This window comes from Sciurus carolinensis, chromosome 6, assembly GCF_902686445.1.
Source record: "Sciurus carolinensis chromosome 6, mSciCar1.2, whole genome shotgun sequence".
In the NCBI taxonomy this organism is placed as follows: Eukaryota; Metazoa; Chordata; class Mammalia; order Rodentia; family Sciuridae; genus Sciurus; species Sciurus carolinensis.
Genome location: NC_062218.1, coordinates 145,226,847 through 145,248,489, shown reverse-complemented (window position 1 = coordinate 145,248,489; position 21,643 = coordinate 145,226,847). Strand labels below are relative to the sequence as shown.

Here is a 21,643-nt window from a genome sequence, read left to right as displayed (position 1 = left end):
TTTTTTCTGTAAATTACCAGACAGTAAATATTTTAGGCTTTGTGGGCCATATGATCTCTGTCTCAACTACTCAATTCTGCCATTATAGCACAGAAGCAAAGAGACAATACTTGAATGAATGACCTTCACTATATTCCAATAAAGCATTATTTCAAAACAGGAAGTGATTTTGACCTATTTGGACCATGGGGCATATTTTTTTAATTAAAAAATAATTTATGCTATAATTAGTTATACATGATAGTAGAATGCTTTTATACATCTTGATATATCATACATAAATGGTGTGTAATCTCTCATTTTTCTGATTATACATATTGTAGGATCACATTGGTAATGCAGTCATATGTGTACATGAGATAATGTTTCACTCTACTATCATTCCTTCTCCCACACCCTTTCCCCTTCCTTTACTCCCCTCTACCTAATATAAACTAACTCTATCCTTCCCTATTCTCCACCCCCCTTATTGTGAATTATCATCTGCATATCAGAGAAAACATTTGGTCTTTGGTTTTTTGGGTTTGGTTTATTTTGCTTAGTGTGATAGTCTCTAACTCCATGCATTTACCAACAAATACCTGAATTTCATTCTTCTTTAAAACTGGATAATATTCCAGAGCTATAGTAATAAAAACAGCATGGTATTGGCACCAAAACAGATAGGTAGACCAATGGTACAGGATAGAAGACACAGAGACAAACCCACATAAATACAGGTATCTCATATTAGACAAAGGTGCCAAAAACATTCACTGGAGAAAAGATAGCTTATTCAACAAATGGTGCTGGGAAAAATGGAAAACTACATGCAACAAAATTGAATTAACCCTTATCTTTTACCCTGCATGATACTAAACTCACTGCAGATCAAAGACTTAGGCACTAGAACAGAGACCCTGTGACTATTAGAAGAGAAAGTAGGCCCAAATCTTCACTATGTCAGCCTATGATCTATCTTCCTTAAGAAGACCCCTAAAGCACAAGGAGTTAGAGCAAGAATCAGTAAGTGGGATGAACTCAAACTAAAAGCTTCTTTTCAACAAAAGAAACAATCAATAATGTGAAGAGAGAGCTTATGGATTGAGAAAAAATCTTTACCACTTGCACCTCAGATAAAGCATTAATCTCTAGGATATATAAAGCACACAAAAAACTTAACACCAAAAAACCCCAAATAACCCAATCAATAAATGGGCAAAGGAACTGAACAGACACTTCGTAGAGTATATACCATTGATCAACAAATATGTGAAAAAAATTCAACATCTCTAGCAATTAGAGAAATGCAAATCAAAATGATTCTAAGATTTCATCCCACTCCAGTCAGAATGGCAAATCAGAAGAGCCAGGAAATTTTCCAGCTCTCACTTTGGGTTGGATTTATATTACTTGCAGTCAAGTGAGTTCTGAAGGATAAACTATCCCATTCACCAAGCCAATGCTCTCCCTGTATCTCTCCCACCCATCATCTGTACTCAAGAACTAGTTCAAGTGTCCCTGGTTAACAGTTTAAGTTTCTAAACTCTCTCTTGCCCACTCCTGTTGGGCTCTACAGGTCCTATATCCTATCCTTCTCAGGCAGCTTGTTTCCTTGGGCTCGGAGAAACCTGTCAGTTTGTCTCATCTCCTTTTTTAGACAGAATGCTCCCTAAGAAAGAAGGAACAGTGGCATCCATCTCTGAATCTCCATGGCAGCAGTAACAGTAGTTTGGAGAATTACGTATACATACATAAATATACATATACATATTATGTACATAAGTATGACGGGCACACACTGACTTAATGAATGAACGTTACCACTAATAATATCCTTGTTCCTCTTATCATAATCATTAGTTTTCTAGGGTACAGTAGAGAGTTTTATCATCTGAGTAGTCAAAAAAAAAAAAGTTAAGCATCAGGCCACATTTAAATTTCTATAAATTTTATGCTAATTTAAATGGCTTTAGATTTAATTAAAAATGTTTTTCACTTGATAATAATGTAACTCAGATAATTAGCATCAAGTGGCATCTAGAGGACATAATGAAAAAACTAATCTAGAGTATAAATAGACCTAATTAACAATTAGAATAGCACTTTATGATTATGCTTTGTTTATAAATGCTATAATGCCCGATTCATTGTTCAATGAAATTGGTCATTAATGAAAACCAAAGTCATGCTTTCCTAGAGTTGCTATGAAGATGTCTCTTAGATGCCCTGGCTTTTTGTTGCCTACTTTCTTTCTGCTTTTTAAAGACCATTATTATCCCAATATTTAATAACTGTGTTCTCTAATGAAAGCTAAACTATATCATGCTTCATCTTGCATACTAATTTAACACCTTTTGGGTCATTAAATGAATGGACCTGATTACAAATCGAATTTTTTTTTGGTGCTAGACCTAAACAGTTCATAATAAGGCAGGAAAAAGGATTAAAATGGTCAGGCAGGAAATTTGAGCTCCTTTAAGGTCAGGACTGTGTGTAGGAGGGCTGAGAAAATATAGACAAAAGCCAGGTCTCATCAAGGTCAGGTCAACTCCTGGGTGAGCAGAGGGAAGAAAAAAAATAACTGATAATGAGACATCTAGTGTCTGGCACCCAGGCACACCCTAACTAACTAACTAACTAAATAAATAAAGGCACGGTAACCTGCTTGGACCAGAGGACATGAAAAGCTTGTGGACACCGAGTGCCTTGCCCAGGATTGGATGGGAGGCTAACTTCCTTAACCCTGTAGAGCCACATAAATCCCAAGACAACAGTCACTCTCCAGGATCCCTTGCTTGGTACCTCTCTCCTCTGGGAGTCCTGCTTTCCTTCTATGACTCTAATAAATCCTGCTACTTTGCTCTCAGCCTTGTGTCTGTGGATTTCATTCTTCTAGTTCACGAGACAAAGAACCCAACCCCATGCTCCATGCTCCAGAAAACTCAGGAATGGCAAGAACATTAGGTTTGTATGAAAGATGAGTGAAAGACAGACCGTGAACATGTGGAGAACGTGGACCCAGATGGAGAATTAGTCAGGTGGGCCCTGGAGAGGCAGAGCATCAGGGCGAGTCCATAAAGAAGTAGAAGGGATGCACAGATGTCCACACAGGGCAGGAAGGCCCAGGCTACTGGGAATTTGGAGCTAGGACTAAGAAGACAGTGCTGGGCTACTACAGACTTGGGGGCCATCTGAAATGAGCCAAGTGTTGAAACTGTGGCGAGGTATTTGTAGATGCAGGGTTTCCCACAGAAATATGAAAAGGAAAACTTAAGGACTGAGTGTTAGGGGAATCCACATGACTGACTGGGTAAAAGAAGAGGTAGGGAGAAAAGAATACTGGTGGGGAGGAACAGTAAAACAGTAAGAGCCTTACGAGAACTGAGGGAATAGGGGCCCAAAGCCTAAAGGGAAAAGAGATTGCAAAACTGTGGCCCCATTGTCCTCTCCTCCTCTACAATGCCAGCGTGCTGTCAAGACTTGGGGAAGCCAAAGGTCCCTGTGGTGCTGGTCACAGATTGCAGTGGGTGAGGCTGCCTGAACTGGATCCTGATTCTGCCATTTGCTGTCTGTGGTACACGGGACAAATTGTTATGTTGTTCTGTACCGTAGTTTGCTCACGTTTAACTGAAGGTGATAAGCTGAAGCTCTCCTTGTGAGGTGGCTGTGAGGATCAAATGCATTTATTCATGGTGAGTGGCCTTAGCACTTTGCAGAGTAAGCACACTGTATGTTAGCCACATTTACATTGCAGCTTTGCTGGGTCTCAGTGGATAAAGCTGAGCCTGATCTCAGTTGGGAGTTCCCAGCAGAATTGTGACACAAGGATTTCCCTCTGATTATCTTTGGTCAGTGGTTTGTAAACTTTAGCACGCATCAGAATTCCCTGGAGGGTGTGTTGAAACACCTTGGTGGGCATCATCCCGGAGTTTCTAGTTTTGTAGGTCTGGGGAATAGCTAGAGTTTGTACTTCTAACACAGACCACAGCTAATGTTCTTCATCCGAGGACCACACTTTGAGAACGACCATCTCAGCCAATGCAGAAGAGAAACTATAATATTGGGGATTCAGTCAAGCCTTCAATCTCTTCATTACCTAAATCCAACTTGAGAACATTTATGTCCACAAGCTCAACCTTACCTGCCCATGGTAATGACCCTGGCCACGTCCAGGGGATCTGTTATTCCAAACTTGCCTGATGTATGAGAGCCTTATAAGTTTCAAGCCAATGTCTTTCGTGAACCCACAAGAAATGAAATGTACAGTTTCAGTCTTGACAGGCTTCTGGAGCCCAAGTGGGCCCAGAGAAGCCATTACCGGCAAAGCATGAGTCAGCATGCACTGAATGCTGACCAAGGTGCCACACTCTGAGCCACACACCAGTGTTCCTCATGCCACTCAGTTCTCCAACAACGCCAAGGTCCAGATGTCATGGAGGGGCCAAAGGGTGCCTCGAAAGGAGAGGCAACTTATCCAGCCATAGTTACCAAATGACAAAGACCAGGATGGCAGGCCTGAGCTAATTACGAAAGCTGTGCTCAGTGACTCAATGACAAGGATCTTACCTGCTCTTTTTTCCAAGAAAGACAGACATATATGAATCAGTAAATGCAGTCTGCTCACATTGATCCCCACCCCCACCTGCCATGACTTCCTCAGGCTCCGTGTTTCCAGATAATTGAATGATTCTGTATGAAGTGTGGCTTCTAGGCCCCTTTCCTTGCTATCTGAGGTCCCTTGAATGTGCTCCAGGTTGTCAATATTCTGAAAACCTAACACAGGTGTGGTATTAAGAAGTGTATGTATGAGAGAGAGAGAGAGAGAGAGAGAGAGAGAGAGTGTGTGTGTGTGTGTGTGTGTGTGAGTTGGGGATTGAACTCAGGGCCTCGCACATGTTAAGTGCACAGTCTGCCACTGAGCTATATACCCCAAGTCTGAAGAAGAACTTTAGAAATTATTCTAAGCCAGTGCATCCCAGACACATTGTCTTTTTACTCCCCTATTGCTTTATACCTATAAACTGAAATAACTCTCTATAACGTGTACTTATACGTCTTGTTATACTAGTTCTTTCTTTCTTCCTTTCTTTACCTTGTTCTGTGTTAGAGAGGAGTGGAAACTCAGGCTTAGAGAAAAAAGTAGGCCTGAATCGGGTGACTCAGAGCCTAAGAAGCTGAGCAAAGATTCAAACCAAGAAATAGGCTTCCAGATTCAAACTTCTCAAGAGTTGTGCAGTCTGACAACTCAAAAAGACAAACTTCTCATTAAGCTGAAAATGAAATTGCCTAAGCTTCTCGTTCCACACCATATGGCTGAGTCCCAGCTGACAGGAAACTCATTTCTGCAATACCCTTGGCTCATTTCACCAAGTAGGTTGATGCAAGATTTGTGGGGTGGTCATTTCCAAGTCTTTTTCACATTGGTAGCAGCAGTGGAGTTTATTTTGATGCTTCTTTTCTTCATTTTTACATAAGAAAAGCAAATTCCCCTAATGATGGAGAGAGACAGGCTTTATCATGCATCATTCTTTAAGCAAAATATGACAAACGAGCACAAATCCCAACAAAATATCCACCTGTGTTGAAGTGACCTCAAACTATAGTCATCTTCCAGTGTTGTCTAAGTAGCTGTGGGGTGAGGGAAATCTGTAAACGACACTATCACAAGTTTCATACAATAAGATTAAGCCGAAGTATTTGGACATTTAAAAATCATTCTGTAAGTTTTTTTTTTTTTTTTGGCAAAGACAGATTTTAAAGTAGCGAAGTGACTCTGGAAGCACCAAGCAAATAATGGTAAGTTGTCAAACCCAGTTTTACAAAGTGATCCAGGTGAGAGATAGCGTCACTTCTCTCCCTGGACAATCATTTTGGAACTGGTAACGTCAAATCCTCTGGAACAAGTGGACAGCCTGAAATTTTGTGCTTTTACTTATAATTAATGTGAAAAATTCCATTTTTACAAATAGAGAAAAGCATCAATTGTAAGAGCTGAGAAGGTCACAGACTAACGTATCCATGGGTGGTGAAAGTGCATTGAGACCAGGGCCCCCAGGCAGGGATTTGAACATAGATCCTAATTCTTACTGGCAGTTGATCTTGGGCAAATTTATTCACCTTTTCAAGCCCTAGTTTCCTCATTTGAAAATGGATCTAATGAGAGGAGTCAGCAAAGAATAGTGCCTTAAAGTAAAGCCCTTTGCATACAAAGTATCAGGCTGGGGATGCTGGTTGTCAGTCTAACTATGGCTCACCTGTCCTGTGACTCAGCTCGATTCTGTCCCTGGTAATGTAGGGGTGATAGGATAGTATCATGAGGCATGGTAAGTATAAGTTTAATAATGCATATAAAGCATTGCACCTAGATCATAGCAAGTGGTCCACTGAATTTTTTGAAAGATGATCTATCTAAGTGGTTTAAAAATGAGTTCTAAGCTGTCTGCAGAATACATAGAAGGGGAAAGAAGAAAAGTCTATACAGATAAGATTCCCATGTCTGACTTTTCTGCTCCCAAATCCTTAGTGACATTCCAGAGCAATCTTGGTCTTTCATCGCTCTTTTTTCCTGGGACTATATATGAAATTTAGTTCAGTTTCTGTTCTAGAAAACACTGTTTGAAAACTTCTCTAGGTGAAAAAAGGCCTTGAAAGAAAGGTAACTGATCTAGGCGACACCACCACTGAGCCACTCGCCAGGAGCTAGACCCCCTGGCCTCACTGCCTCTCTTCCCATCAGCCCCAAGGATGGCCACTTTCACTTTCTGAACCTGCTGGGCTGATGCTGAAGTTATGAAACTGAGAGAGGAGAGCATAATGGGGCTTATGAAAGTGACAGGGACAATAATCCAGCTGAAGTGGGAGAGAAAGGGGTGGGGATGGAATGTGTGTGTTAGACTACGCTAGGCACTTAAAGTGGCCATGTTGGAGAGGCTGGTGGAATATCCAGATAAAGAGGAAGATCTAGATATCAGAGCTGGAGACCTGAGAGGCATCCGACAAGGAAATTAGACGTGAATGTGTATTATATGAGACACAGAGAGAACAAACATGCATGCTAGTTCAGGCCAAAGCAGATTGACTGAGGGCAGAGGTGATAGCCAGAAGAATGAAAGTCATGGAGTTGAAAGATGTGGAGTGTAAATAATAACACAGGGAACAAATAATTTCAAGTAAAAAGAACTTAAAACAAGAGTAATTTAAAATATCAATAGCTAGCACTTACTGAGCACTTAATAATTCAGCCAACTCCCTACATATATTATTTCATTGAATCTTCCCAACAATCTGGGAAGATAGATACTTCTGTTGTATCAATTTTATAGATTCAACAGGTCCAGAAAGTTGAAATCACTTGCATGAGGTCACAGCGCTAGATAGAGATGGAGTTAAAAATCATAGAGGGTTCACCTCAAAGGTGGAGCTTGGAACCAGTGGGCTACAGTAACATTACAGAACAAAAGAAGGGAAACAGTACTAGTATCCATAGTGGCCCAAGTGGAAGCAACCAGTGACTGAGTCCCACTGTGCACAGGCACTGGGTTAAATGCATAGAGCATGGTCTCCTTTAACCCTACTCATGACTTGACATGGCAAATGTTCTTACCTTGCTGGACTACTCCAGTGTATAGTCATAGAACAGTCATTTGCTGTATGTTCAAATTCAATGATTCCAACAGTGCGAATACAGAAAAGTTTGCAAATATTTTAACATCAAACTCACAGGTCCTTCCACCTTAGCTTCTAATCCAGTATGTCAGAGTTGGATCTATGAACCTCAACTTTTCAAGTTTCCCAGAGGATTCTTATTTTATAACCAGGTTTACAGATTACTGTATCATGGATAAAATCTTTTTTTTTTTTTTGGTACTGGAGATTTAACAGAGGGGTGATTTGCCACTGAGTCACATCCCTGGCCCTATTTTGTATATTATTTAGAGACAGGGTCTCACTGAGTTGCTTGGCATCTCACTTTTGCTGAGGTTGACTTTGAACTTGCGATCCTCCTGCCTCAGCCTCCCAAGCCACTGGATTTATAGGCATGCACCACTGTGCCTGGCTCCTTTTTATTTTTCATTTTAAGACAAGGTCTTGCTAATTTGCTGAAGTGGGTCTCAAACTTACTCATCATCCTGTCTCAGTCTCCTGAGTCAAGAGAATTGCAGGCGTGAACCACCCTGCCTGGCTCACGTATACAATCTTGACTGCTTTAAGAAGAAGTGCCAGTCTGTGAGGACAGCACATTCCTCTAGTATCCTTCTTGGCCTGAGCACCCATCCCAAGCTAAAACTCAGAACTGGAAGATGTGCCAAGATGTGGCATGAGAAACTTTCACCAGGGGACCAGGCTCTAAGAAGTTTCAATTGCCTTACTTTAAAAGAGTCCAGCAAACTGGCCTCTTTTCCTTTTTTGGACACCATTTTACTTAGATTGAACTGATAGAACAAAGTGCCACAGATCAGCTGGCTTACGAACATCCGTTCTGGAAGCTGGAAGTCTGAGATCAGGCCTCAGCCTGGTTGGGTTCTGATGAGGGCCGCCTTCTACTTGGACTCTCAACTTCTCATTGTAACCTCGAATGGGGGGACAGAGAGGGCATGAGAGCACACAGAAGTGACTTTTCATTCCCTCCTACAGGTGCGACATGAATCCCATGCATAAGACCTAATAACTTCACCAAGGCGACACCTTCAAATACTGCCACATTGGGGTGTAGGTATTTTGTGGGGACACAAACGTTTGATCCATGGTACCATTTCGATTTTCCTTTAAAAATTGTATGGCAGCATCAAACCAATTACACGTTGAAAATTTCCTTACCTAAGACTCTTAATCTCTCAGCTCCTACTACCACCTCATTGTCATCTGCAGAGAAGAGCAATTTCCCAGAAACGGTTTTTACTTCAAATTTTTTGCCGTAAGCTTCTACAGCTTTTGGACCTAAAAGAGAGAGAGAGAAAAAAAAAGGAGGGGTGGGCAGGGAATATGTTAGTTTCACCGCATTTGACTGCTTTTCATAGGACATATGCATCTGACAAAATTGTGCTGGACTTTAATGTTAAGTGGATTGGTTTCCAGAAACCAAGCGTGAAAATCAGTCTATTGACCTGAGTCATGTCTTGTCAATTACATTTAATCATGGGCTCTCAGGCTATAATTTTAAAGACCATCACATCCTCCTTCCAAGCTAATGCCCAAATGAAATTTCTCTCTGCTAACCACCAAATTAGTGACAGAGTTGTAGATTCCTGGTTGAACACGTCAAGACCCAAGAGGCTTACCACCTCTTAAGGTGATCATCCACCTTCAGCTGCCCAAATGACGAAAAGGGTTCCTTTAAATTTAGCTGAAATGCCTCTTTTTATGCCCTTAACCCAATGACCCTATGTGACACTAAGACAAGTCTATTTCCTCAGTAGATAGATCATTTCCTGGTAGAGATGGCTATAAAATATCGCAATTAATTGCTTTAGAAGTTGTTGAGTCTTTCATGCCAGAAGTTCATTCAATAAAAAATAAATTTAGAGTTTATTATGTGACAACAGAGGCTGTTCTTGAAGGTGGTGCATAGGGAAGCAAAGTCCTGATTCCCTGTATCTGCGTGCTGATGGACAAAGACTGACACAAGTTGTTTGTTGTTAACAAACAAACAAAAATTTGCAGAGTTTTACATACTACGCAAAAAGTAAAACAAGTTTATGTGCCAGAATTTCTAAAGGAAGACATTTCAGTCCATCTGAGCTGGATCTCCCAGGTAGCTTCCGATGCATCCAAATAACCCAGTGGCATGTTCATCCGCACTGAACCTAGTTCTCATCAAAAGGAATTTATCTTTCAGTATAGGAACTCCTGCAATAAAATTCGGTGGTAGTATTCAAAAACCTTGTATTTTTCCAAAAATGAAAAGGAGATTCTGATGTAGCATTGTTATTTCCTTTTAGGTAGTGTTCATCAGACTATCACTTAATAATGTGGAGCAAAGAAAGGGGGTCTTCAATGCCTGCCAGCCAAAGACCCATGGTGAACACACCTGGGGGTGAACAAGCTCCGTTTCTTACTGCAGGGAGGATGAAGGCACATGGTGGGTAACCACGGGGCAACTCTTTATGAAGCTCTTAGGACTCTTAGGATTTGGGCCCATGTTAGGTTATTTTCAGGAGAGGTTAAGAAAGCAAGGCAGATTAAATACTTTCAGAAGTGCAACTAATGTTAGGACATGTGTTTATTAAGGTATCTTAAAAAATCTTATCTTGAGGTTGGAAAGACCAGAGCAATGCTAAAATAGCCTGAATAAAGAAACCACATTCAATCACATTAACTAGGATGAGGGATATTTGGTCTTTTCTTTTGGTCTGAGAGTATTTGTGGTTTTGTCTGTATTCAAACATGATCAGAGCTGTCCTGACTTTTGTGTATGTGTGTTTGGTTTGGTCTGGATTCGTCATGGCCACTGAGTGTCCCTTTCTGACAACACTCTACCACACTTTTTGGTATCATGACTTTGGGTGAGGCCATTTGATCTTCACGAATCTTGGTTTCTACATCCATAAAACTACTATCAGGGAGGCCCAGGGTAGGGTAGTTCAGTGGTGGAGTACTTGCTTGCTTACCATGCACAACATCCTGGATTCAACCCTCAGTACCAGGAAAAAAAAAAAAAAAAAAAAAAAAACCAAAAAACGAACACCAACCATCTCCTCTCTGTATCTCACAGAATCATAGAAAGTTTGAAAGGATCAAATGATACAGAATTTATAAAAAGAACTCTGTAGGTGGAAGAGTGTGTGAAATGAGGGGGCTGCTCATGTGGTTCCCATGGTCTTCTCCATCACCACTACCATTTTTCCAACTGCAGTGGTGGTGATGCGTCAAAAATGATTAACAATGATGCCTCTCAGGGCACTTTCCCCATTGACATAATCACATCAATCTGGCAGACAATCATCTCCTACAAGTGCATCCAAGCTAGCCCTGATGCACAGAAAAGGGACACTGGAAAGATCTTTAATGCTTCAGAGGTGGCAACAGGGGAGATCTACAGAATTTCTCAGCAGCCTGGGTCCTGGGTGTCATCTTATGAGACTGACTGTACATGGTAGGCGAGGAGAGCCAGTGATGGAGAGGTGGTGATTCTCTCAAGGGTGCTGAGTGAGCCGATGGCAGACCTGAGTCTGGAGTCCAGCTCTCAGGGTTGTTCCACCGCAGAAGAAGATGTCTGCTTGTCTAGGGAGGAGAAGCAGCCTGGGGCAATATGTCCAGAATAGCAAGGATGTGAGCTTCACGAAGATGAGGAAAAGCAGAAAACCAGAGATGAAGACCAGAGGGAGATCTTGAAAGAACAGAGATGTGGAGTGAGGGATGTGAATTAAGGATGTCTGTGGTGGCTAAATGCAGCTATCTTCTTGACTGCATCTTCAAGAAACTATCACTTGACAATACTCTAGGGACATTACCATTGGGAGGGGTAGAGATGAGAATGTAACGAAGTCTTAATGATGAATGAATGAAAGAATGACCTCAGGATGGGCAGAGGGTCAGTGCAGTTTGTCCACTTTGGATCCAGTCACATGGCAAAGTGGGGACATTCCAGAAGGCAGGGCACAAATGCTTGGATTTTGCCTCCGTGGACCTGCACAAGATGATCCAAACTGTCTGGCTGGGGAGATGAGGGTCCCTTCCTATGTATGAACTGAGATTACGCTGGACTCATGAAATGTCTGTGAGGCTTACAGGGAATGCATTGAAGAGAACCTAGCAATCAGAAAATGCAAAGCACAATTAAGTTATCTTGCCTTTCAGGGTTTCACAGAACACAAAATGGATTTACCAAGGGCCAGAACCATTTGGATATCTAATGCTCTGTAATTGAGGCTTCAGCCAAAGCCCCAAGAGCAACTGCTGGCTCGGTGGTGCAGACTGCTTGTCCTTTGTAGATTTCTCCTGGGGCTGCCAGACTTCTGGACATGACTGGAATCTTAAAAACATAACTCTAAAGGGAATTGCAAATGGAGTTAGGGACTGCTCTGGAGGTCCCTTGGAGAGCCCATTGTTTCTCTTGGGATGGAAAAAAAAATCACTGGTTATATTGTGAAACTGATCTTCAGTCAATCCCTCTTTGTCTGACAGTCGACTTGTGAAGTGCCTTCTCCTCAACAGGGTGGAGAACTGGAGTCCATCAGGATTTATCCATAGCCTCCAGGTCAAGCCACTGCCACAAAGCTGGAAATTGAAAAGGCCTGGGGGCCATTTAGCTGAAAACTTCTTCCCCTATCTCCCTTGACTCTGGGACCCTTCTGAACTACCTGAAGCTGTAGAAACAACCCTACCACCTTCTTCCTTGCAGCATTGTGGGTAAAATTTATACTTGTAGTCTCTCTTGGGAATTTAACTACCACTGAAAGCATTGTTTCATGTAAAGAGATTACCTGACACTTGTAAGTTTGGAACATCTAATGGAGTTTTAAGATATTTTTTCAGGAATGAAGAATTTTTGAATCCTCAGGACTGCCTTAGTAGACCTCATTGCATGAAAGGCAGGTATAATTTGCTTTCCAATTAGCACACCACCCAATCTAACTGGAATTAGAAGATATGGGTGCTGAAACTATTCAGGGCTCTCCACTGTGTGTATAAACGTAATGTTAATGGAGAACCATAGCAGAAAACCCTTATGTACATGGGTGTGAGTGTTTATATGTACAGACTTACAATTTAAACCCATCTATTATCCTCTCTAGAAATCATCTTGAAATCTCCTGTTACCCAGTGTGAGAATGTTTTTGCCTGTCTCATTTTATTAGCTGTCTTGTGCCTCCCTAGGAGTGAGTGATAGGTGTCTTCTATCTCCCAAGAGGCCTTAACTTGGGAATAGGAGACCAAAGACCAAGACTACCGAAGGGGTGAAAGGAAAAGAGAGAAAGAGAAGTAGAAAGAAAGAAGGGAGGGAGAAAAGAAAGGGGAGGCCAGAGGAGAGCGGGGAAGGAGGAAAGAAAAAGGGGGAGAGGAAATGACACAGAAGAAGAGGGGTAGGGAGAGAGGTGGTGGGGAACAAGAAGTAGGTGAGAGAGGATGGGGAGAACAAGATGGGAGTCAGGGAGACTGGGGAAAGAGGGGAGAGGTGGAGATGAGGACCGAGAAGCAGGAAGGGAGAAAGGAAGAAGGCGGTGGGGAGAGAGAAGAGGGAGTGAGAGGGGAAGAGAGACTGACTGACTGTTTTGCTGAATAATAGTTATTTGGGCAGTTTTAGGCTTTATCCAAACAAAATCTCAAGTAAGCCAAATCTCCCTCTGCAAATAAATGGCAAATGATCAACAGGCTAAATACATTCCTTTTGAAGGTGGGGATCTGGGAGCCGAGGTTGGATTTATTTCCCTCCTGGAGGCTGTTTTCACACATGCCGCTTAAATCATTGCTTACTGAAGCTGTTTATTTAATTATTTAGCACGCCGACTGCAGGCCAGATGTTGCATAAGCGCGGCCGGCCGGCAAGCGCGCCGCATGCGTGACGATGTGTTTGTGGATTACAGGTTCTGCGTGAGCTCCTCAGCCGGCTCACGGTCCAAGTCCCCCAGTGATTGTGAATCTCTTGACATCCATCTGCAGTTTTCCTGGGGACAGGGAGTGGGGCTCTCTCCCAGCAGAAAAGATTCCGGGCACCAAAGCACCTGTTTCCCTGTGGCTTGTTTATGAGTGGGGCTCCAGAAATTTTAGTCACGGTAATGTTTCAGGGCATTTGGGCAACTGGCTTTGCAAAATATCCATCTGGATACTTTTCTCATAGCCCTGAAGCCAAACAAATGGCAGTTTTGTGGGAAGGATAACAATGCCATTCAGATGAGCATCCTCTCCCTTCCGGGGTGGGGGTGCATGATGCCTCTCTGTTCGCTGCTGCCTCTCACCTACGGAGGGTGCAGCGTTCACACCACTCAACACATTAAGCAACCATGAGGCCCATGGCCAGCATTATAGTCATTGCTATGAATAATCAATCCTTGTTTAAATTTTAGGAATGTGCCGCTTCAGACCCAGTGGGTGCTTTCCGCAGCTGTTAGGATCAGATCTCCTATATTAAAAAGAACCAAACAAACATTTTCAGTGGCTACATCTGCATCTTGCAGTTGAGTTATGTTCAAAGTCAGCGTGTATAGCGAATATGGCATAGATTCAAACTATCATTAAAAACCCCTTTTAAAACCCATAAAGCACGGCGCATGGCTTTGTACACACTCTGCTCTCTCAATCAATCTAACACAGCCAGTGCTTCCTCCAGCATCAGAGCAGGGAGCTCTTTTTGGTTGAGCAGCAGGACAAGCAGCTGGTTTGTATTTAGGGGCCATGGCCTATGAAAAAATAGCTTTCTCCCCTAAGCAACTATCACTGGATTTCCCAAGTTAAAATGTAACTAGATCAGACTCTGTCCTTCAGGAGACTTATGGAATATATCTTGTGTTTTTCTTTCTTGACCCAGTAAATATGTTAACTAACCTTTCCAAGTTCATGGGCTGCTTCGTTTGACCTTCAAGTCTATGTTTTCTGAGTGCCTAGCAAGGATCTGGCTTTAAGTTCCTTCTTTTCTTACCTGTTATCAGCTGAGTTAGCACTTTAGTCTGATCATTGAGAATGTTCACTGTCACATTTCTGGCAGATTTGAAGTACAGGGCATTACCCTGCAATAAGAAAACAAAAGAAACACATGAAAATGGTAGGTTTTAACCTCAAAGAACTATATAATCTCAGCTCTCCAAGGAGCTGAACTGGTTTTAGCCAAATTCCAACTGATGTGTTTTATTACAAAACTCCAACAAATGTTGAATGATCCCACCTACATGATAATTAAAGGATATACATTCAACATAGAATTCCTCCAGAGGCAGGTGTGTGCATGTACACACACAACCTAGGTTTCCCTAGAAAACACACAGAAATTGTTAGAGTTGAATCAGAGACAATTGGGACATAGAGCCCTTTAGACCTTATTGCAGATATGAGATAACTTTGGTGCACAGAAAAATCAGGCATAATCTCTTAACCATGTCCTTCGTAGTTTACAGTTTCAGCAAAGGAATAATGAAGAATCCTTAAAAGACAGCTGATAGCTGCAGTGGAATACCCAAGGTCTGCCCCTTGGGCATGCCCACCAGCTGGGAGAATCCAGTGAACCTGCTTGCAACGCAAACATACAAAACCTGGGAGATCTGGACTGAGTAAATCACTTTCCATTCTTCCTTTCCTTTTTTACAGATTACTTTTCCTCCAAGTACTGTGTGCCATCATCCATGTCCCTCTTTATCAAAACAACTCAGTTGTTTTGGTGCAAAAATATTTCTAGACGGTATGTAGCTAAAGGGACGTGGCTATATTCCAAGTAAACTTCATCGACAGACCATGATATTCGAATTTCACTTCATTTAAATTTTATATTTAAAATCTAATATCATCTTAATGTGTCATGACATAGTACTTTTCCTCTGTTTTATTCCCTCCATCAGTCATTTAAAAATGTAAAAAACATTCTTACTTTGATGGTAACACATGACAGAGGGTTAGATGTAGCTCAAAGGCTAGCTATTCTTTGCCAGTCTTGGGTTTAGAAGTTCTCTTTTTCACTAATGCTTGCCAGCATTGTCTAGTTGTCATAGATAAAATGAATTTTGTAGTCAGTTCTGTCTTTCCAAACATGGCTACACCTGCCTGAACTCTCTGTGAAACTCAATACTCAGTATCAAGTGTTGAGAGCGGTGACAGAGGATGGGAGAGCAGTACTGAGATCAGGGTCTCTGATGCCCTTACGGCTGTGGCGTGCCGGGTTCCTGGGAAGGTTTCTGTGCAAGAGCACAGGATGCCTAGCTGCTGTAGCAATGCCCTGCATGAGGAGGCTCTGGGCAAGAGCCCTATCAGTTCTAACCTTGATCTCAGGCACACAGCTCCTGGGAAGGAAGGAACTCTTATGCTAGACAACCACCATTTCACCAGCTCCCTTCTCCAGTTTCTGCCTGCCTTACAGTAACTTTAAAAAATGGACTTTCTTGACAGCTGCACAAAGCTCCTAACATAGCACTTTGCAACTATGGATTCCAACTGTGGAAAAGCTACATAGGATGTCCTAGTTTCTGTAACGTTCCTGAATACAAGGAATAATGGTTGCACAGTCTTTAACCTGATAATGAGATGTATATAAATATAGATTGCTGGCATAACTCTTTAGACTTGCATCTCCATCAGAGAGCAGGCTCCACCCGATCCCAGCCTAATCTTCAAGATCTGTGTCTGTGAATCCTTATTTTCCAATCTCCCTTCAACCCTCCACAGACCTGAGAGTTTGGTTGTGCTGGTTGAGACAATCCAGTCTGTTCAAATACATGAAAACCATCATCGTACAAGAGAGGCGAAACTTGGTCTTTACCTTCAACATCTTACTTCCCAATGGGGAAAAGTCTACCAGGCAGAGGACCAGTAGGGAGCTACAAAGTGTTTGGAGGGCTTTTCTGAAGGATGGGATTCTTCACAGCTTGGGTCTGGGGAGTGGAAAGACTTTAGAGAGGAGCAGACATTTGTGCTGACCGCTGATGAGAACCTGGGGATGGTTTCACCCAGTTGAAATGAAGAACAAAGCTCGTGAAGGTAAGTATGGACTGAGTGTCTGATATCTCTTTCCTTTTAATTTTGCTGAGGTTGAGGACTGGATTAGCGAGTCCAGCCTAGCACCTGCAGATGGAAACTTGCAGGCTGCGTGCTCACAGATAGCTGGTCCCCAGGCCTGAGGTGGCTTTCGCAAGAGGAGGAGAGGGGATTGGGTAGCAGCCACTATACCCTGACAGTCTGAATCTGCAGTCTGTCTCATCTTAGGTTTACTGCTAACATGGATAACCAATACCCACGACTCACTCAGGACCTGAGTAACCAGCTATCTTTGGGTGAGAATTATTGATCTGGTGTTGGGGAAAGAGACAATAACTTTTAACACACAAGGTAATGACTGATCCACTGTAATTTCCAACTGTGGCTTAAAATTTAAATTTCTCCAAATGTGAAAAGTTTCTGTAGCCAGACATAGTGGTACATGCCTGTAATCCCAGTGGCTCCAGAGGCTGAGGTAGGGGAATCTCAAGTTCAAAGCCAGCCTCAGCAACTTGGCAAAGCGCCTGAACAACTGAGCAAGACCCTTACACAAAATAAAGAATAAAAAGGACTGGGGAAGTGGCTCAGTGGTTGAATGTCCCTGTGTTGAATCCTGGTACAAAAAATAAATGAAGTTTTTTTAATTGGGTCAGGAAAGAAGTACATTCAGTCTAATCTTGTCATTTTTTTTTCTTTTTTTTATTGTATACAAATGGGATACATGTTGTTTCTCTAATTGTACATAGAGTCAAGGCATACCATTTGTGTAATCATACGTTTACATAGGGCAATGATGTTTATTTTTTTTTCCCCTTCCCCCCCACCCCTCCCACCCCTCTTTTCCCTCTATACAGTCCTTCTTTCCTTCATTCTTACCGCTCTCCTTATCCCTAACCCTAAACCTAACCCTAAACCTAATGCTAACCCCTCCCACCCCCCATTATATGTCCTCATCCGCTTATCAGCAAGATCATTCGTCCTTTATTTTTTTGAGATCGGCTTATCTCACTTAGCATGATATTCTCCAATTTCGTCCATTTGCCTGCAAATGCCATAATTTTATCATTCTTCATTGCAGAGTAATATTCCATTGTATATATATATATGCCACAGTTTCTTTATCCATTCATCAACTGAAGGGCATCTAGGTTGGTTCCACAATCTGGCTATGGTGAATTGAGCAGCAATGAACATTGATGTGGCTGTATCTCTGTAGTATGCTGATTTTAAGTCCTTTGGGTATAGGCCAAGGAGTGGGATAGCTGGGTCAAATGGTGTTTCCATTCCAAGCTTTCTGAGGAATCTCCACACTGCTTTCCAGAGTGACTGCACTAATTTGCATCCCCACCAGCAATGTATGAGTGTTTCTTTTTCACCACATCCTCGCCAACACCTATTGTTGCTTGTATTCTTGATAATCGCCATTCTAATTGGGGTGAGATGAAATCTTAGGGTAGTTTTGATTTGCATTTCCCTTATTACTAGGGATGTTGAACATTTTTTCATATATCTGTTGATTACTTGTACATCTTCTTCTGTGAAGTGTCTGTTCATTTCCTTAGCCCATTTGTTGATTGGATTATTTGTATTCTTCGTGTAGAGTTTTTTGAGTTCTTTATAGATTCTGGAAATTAGCGCTCTATCTGAAGTATGGTTGGCAAAGATATTCTCCCACTCTGTAGGCTCTCTCTTCACATTGCTGATAGTTTCCTTTGCTGAGAGAAAGCTTTTTAGTTTGAATCTATCCCAGTTGTTGATTCTTTCTTTTATTTCTTGTGCTATGGGAGTCCTGTTAAGGAAGTCTGATCCTAAGCCAACAAGTTGAAGATTTGGACCTACTTTTTCTTATATAAGATGCAGGGTCTCTGGTCTGATTCCGAGGTCCTTGATCCATTTTGAGTTGAGTTTTGTGTAGGGTGAGAGATAGGGGTTTAATTTTATTCTATTGCATATGGTTTTCCAGTTTTCCCAGCACCATTTGTTGAAGAGGCTATCTTTTCTCCATTGCATATTTTTGGCCCCTTTGTCTAGTATGAGAAAATTGTATTTATTTGGGTTTGTGTCCATGTCCTCTATTCTGTACCATTGATCTACCTGTCTATTTTGGTACCAATACCATGCCGTTTTTGTTACTATTGCTTTGTAGTAGAGTTGAAGATCTGGTGTTGCAATACCCCCTGCTTCACTCTTGCTACTGAGGATTGCTTTAGCTATTCTAGGTTTTTTATTCTTCCAGATGAATTTCATAATTGCTTGCTCTATTTCTGCAAGGTACATCATTGGGATTTTAATTGGAATTGCATTGAATCTGTATAGCACTTTAGGTAGTATAGCCATTTTGACGATATTAATTCTGCCTATCCAGGAACATGGGAGATCTTTCCATCTTCTAAGGTTTTCTTGAATTTCTTTCTTTAGTGTTCTGTAGTTCTCATTGTAGAGGTCTTTCACCTCTTTTGTGAGATTGATTCCCAAGTATTTTATTTTTTCGATGCTATTGTGAATGGGGTAGTTTTCCTAATTTCTCTTTCTGAAGATTCATCACTTATGTATAAAAATGCATTGGATTTATGAGCATTGATCTTGTAACCTGCTACTTTACTGAATTCACTTATGAGTTCTAAAAGTTTTCTGGTGGAATTTCCAGGTTCCTCTAAATATATAATCATGTCATCAGCGAACAGGGATAGTTTGAGTTCTTCTTTTCCTATTCGTATCCCTTTAATTTCTTTGGTTTGTCTGATTGCTCTGGCTAGAGTCTCAAGGACGATATTGAATAGAAGTGGTGAAAGAGGGCATCCCTGCCTTGTTCCAGTTTTTAGGGGGAACGCTTTCAGTTTTTCACCATTTAGAATGATATTAGCCATGGGCTTAGCGTAGATTGCCTTTATAATGTTAAGGAATGTTCCCACTACCCCAATTTTTTCTAGTGTTTTGAGCATGAAGGGATGCTGTATTTTATCAAATGCTTTTTCTGCATCTATTGAAATAATCATGTGATTCTTAACTTTAAGTCTGTTGATATGGTGAATGACATTTATTGATTTCCGAATGTTGAACCAACCTTGCATCCCTGGGATAAAACCCACTTGATCGTGGTGCACTATCTTTTTAATATATATTTGTATACGATTTGCTAAAATTTTGTTGAGAATTTTTGCATCGATGTTCATTAAGGATATTGGTCTGAAATTTTCTTTCCTTGATGTGTCTCTGTCTGGTTTAGGTATCAGGGTGATATTGGCTTCATAGAACGAGTTTGGGAGGGTTCCCTCCTCTTCTATTTCATGGAATAGTTTGAGGAGTATTGGAATGAGCTCTTCTTTAAAAGTTTTGTAGAACTCGGCTGAGAACCCATCTGGTTCTGGACTTTTCTTTGTTGGTAGGCTTTTGATGACCTCTTCTATTTCATTGCTTGAAATTGGTTTATTTAAGTTGTGTATGTCCTCCTCGTTCAGTTTAGGTAATTCATATGTCTCTAGAAATTTGTTGATGTCTTCGAGGTTTTCTGTTTTGTTGGAGTATAGATTTTTGAAATAGCTTCTAATTATGTTTTGTATTTCACTCGTGTCTGTTGTGATGTTTCCTTGTTCATTCCGAATTTTAGTAATTTGAGTTTTCTCCCTCTTTCTCTTTGTTAGTGTGGCTAAGGGTTTATCAATTTTATTTATTTTTTCAAAGAACCAACTATTTATTTTGTTATTTTATTTTTCCAATTGTTTCTTTTGTTTCGATTTCGTTGATTTCGGTTCTGATTTTAACTATTTCCTGTCTTCTACTACTTTTGGTATTGGTCTGCTCTTCTTTTTCTAGCACTTTGAGCTGTAGTGTTAAGTCGTTTATTTGTTGATTTCTACTTCTTTTTTTGAATGTGCCCCATGAAATAAATCTTCCTCTAAGTACTGCTTTCATAGTGTCCCAGAGATTTTGATATGATGTGTCTTTGTTCTCGTTTACTTCTAAGAATTTTTTTATTTCCCTCCTGATGTCTTTTTTTCTGTTGATAAGGGAACAAATATTAGTCTGAAATAGTTTCTTCATCATTATTTCTGAGACTGCTTAGAAATTCTACTTAAAGCTTCAAAACAATTCTTTTAAAACTTTTTGTTTTAGTTATACATGATGGTGGAATGTATTTTGACATATCATATATCCATGGAGAATAACTTTCCATTTGTGTGGTTATACATGACGTGGAGTTACACTGGTCATGTATTCATATAAGAACATAGGAAAGTGATGTTCAATTCATTCTACCACCTTTCTTATTCCCATCTTCCCTCCCATGGCTTCATTCACCTTTCTCTAATCCAGTGATCTTCTACTCTTCCCTGTACACCACTTAATGTGAATTAGCATCTGCATATTACAGAGAACTTTTAGCCTTTGATTTTTTGGTATTGGCTTATTTCACTTAGCATGATAGTCTCCAGTTTCATCCATGTACCAGCAAATGCCATAATTTTCATCCTTGTTTAAGACTGAGTAATATTCCATTGTGTGTATGTACCACATTTTCTTTTCTTTATCCATTCTTCTGTTGAAGGGCACCTAGACTGGTTCCATAGTTTTTCTATTGTGAATTGAGCTGCTCTGAACATTGATGTGGCCGTATCACTGTAGTATGCTGATTTTAAGTCCTTTGGGTATATGCTGAGGAGTGGGATAACTGGGTCAAATGGTGGGTCCATTCCAACTTTTCTGAGGAATCTCCACAGTGCTTCCATAATGGTTGCACCAATTTGCAATCCCACCAGCAATGTGTGAGTGTACCTTTTCCCCCACATCCTTGCCAACATTTATTATTACTTGTATTCTTGATAATTGCCATTTGAACTGGTATGAAATGGAATCTCATAGTAGTTTTAATTTGCCTTTCTCTAATTGTGAGAGATGTTGAACATTTTTTTCATATATTTATTGTCTATCATATTTCTTCTGTGAAGTGTCTGTTCAGTTCCTTTGCCCATTTATTGATTGGGTTACGTGTGTTTTTGGTGTTAAGTTTTTGCTTCAAAACAATTCTAAGGAAATATGAATTCATGAC

At 41.0% G+C, this 21,643-nt stretch overlaps 1 protein-coding gene across 7 annotated transcripts in view; it reads right to left on the bottom strand.

The window, feature by feature from the left end:
• The window catches only part of Sgcd (sarcoglycan delta), a 592,128-nt gene that overhangs the window by 152,405 nt on the left and 418,080 nt on the right, over window positions 1-21,643 (bottom strand). For all 7 annotated transcript variants that reach the window (XM_047556182.1, XM_047556181.1, XM_047556179.1 and 4 more), the window contains exons 4-5: window positions 14,558-14,645; window positions 8,800-8,919 (exon numbers count right to left, since the gene is read on the bottom strand). In XM_047556182.1, coding sequence (XP_047412138.1) covers window positions 8,800-8,919; window positions 14,558-14,645 — 208 coding nt within the window. The remainder of the gene's footprint in view (window positions 1-8,799; window positions 8,920-14,557; window positions 14,646-21,643) is intronic.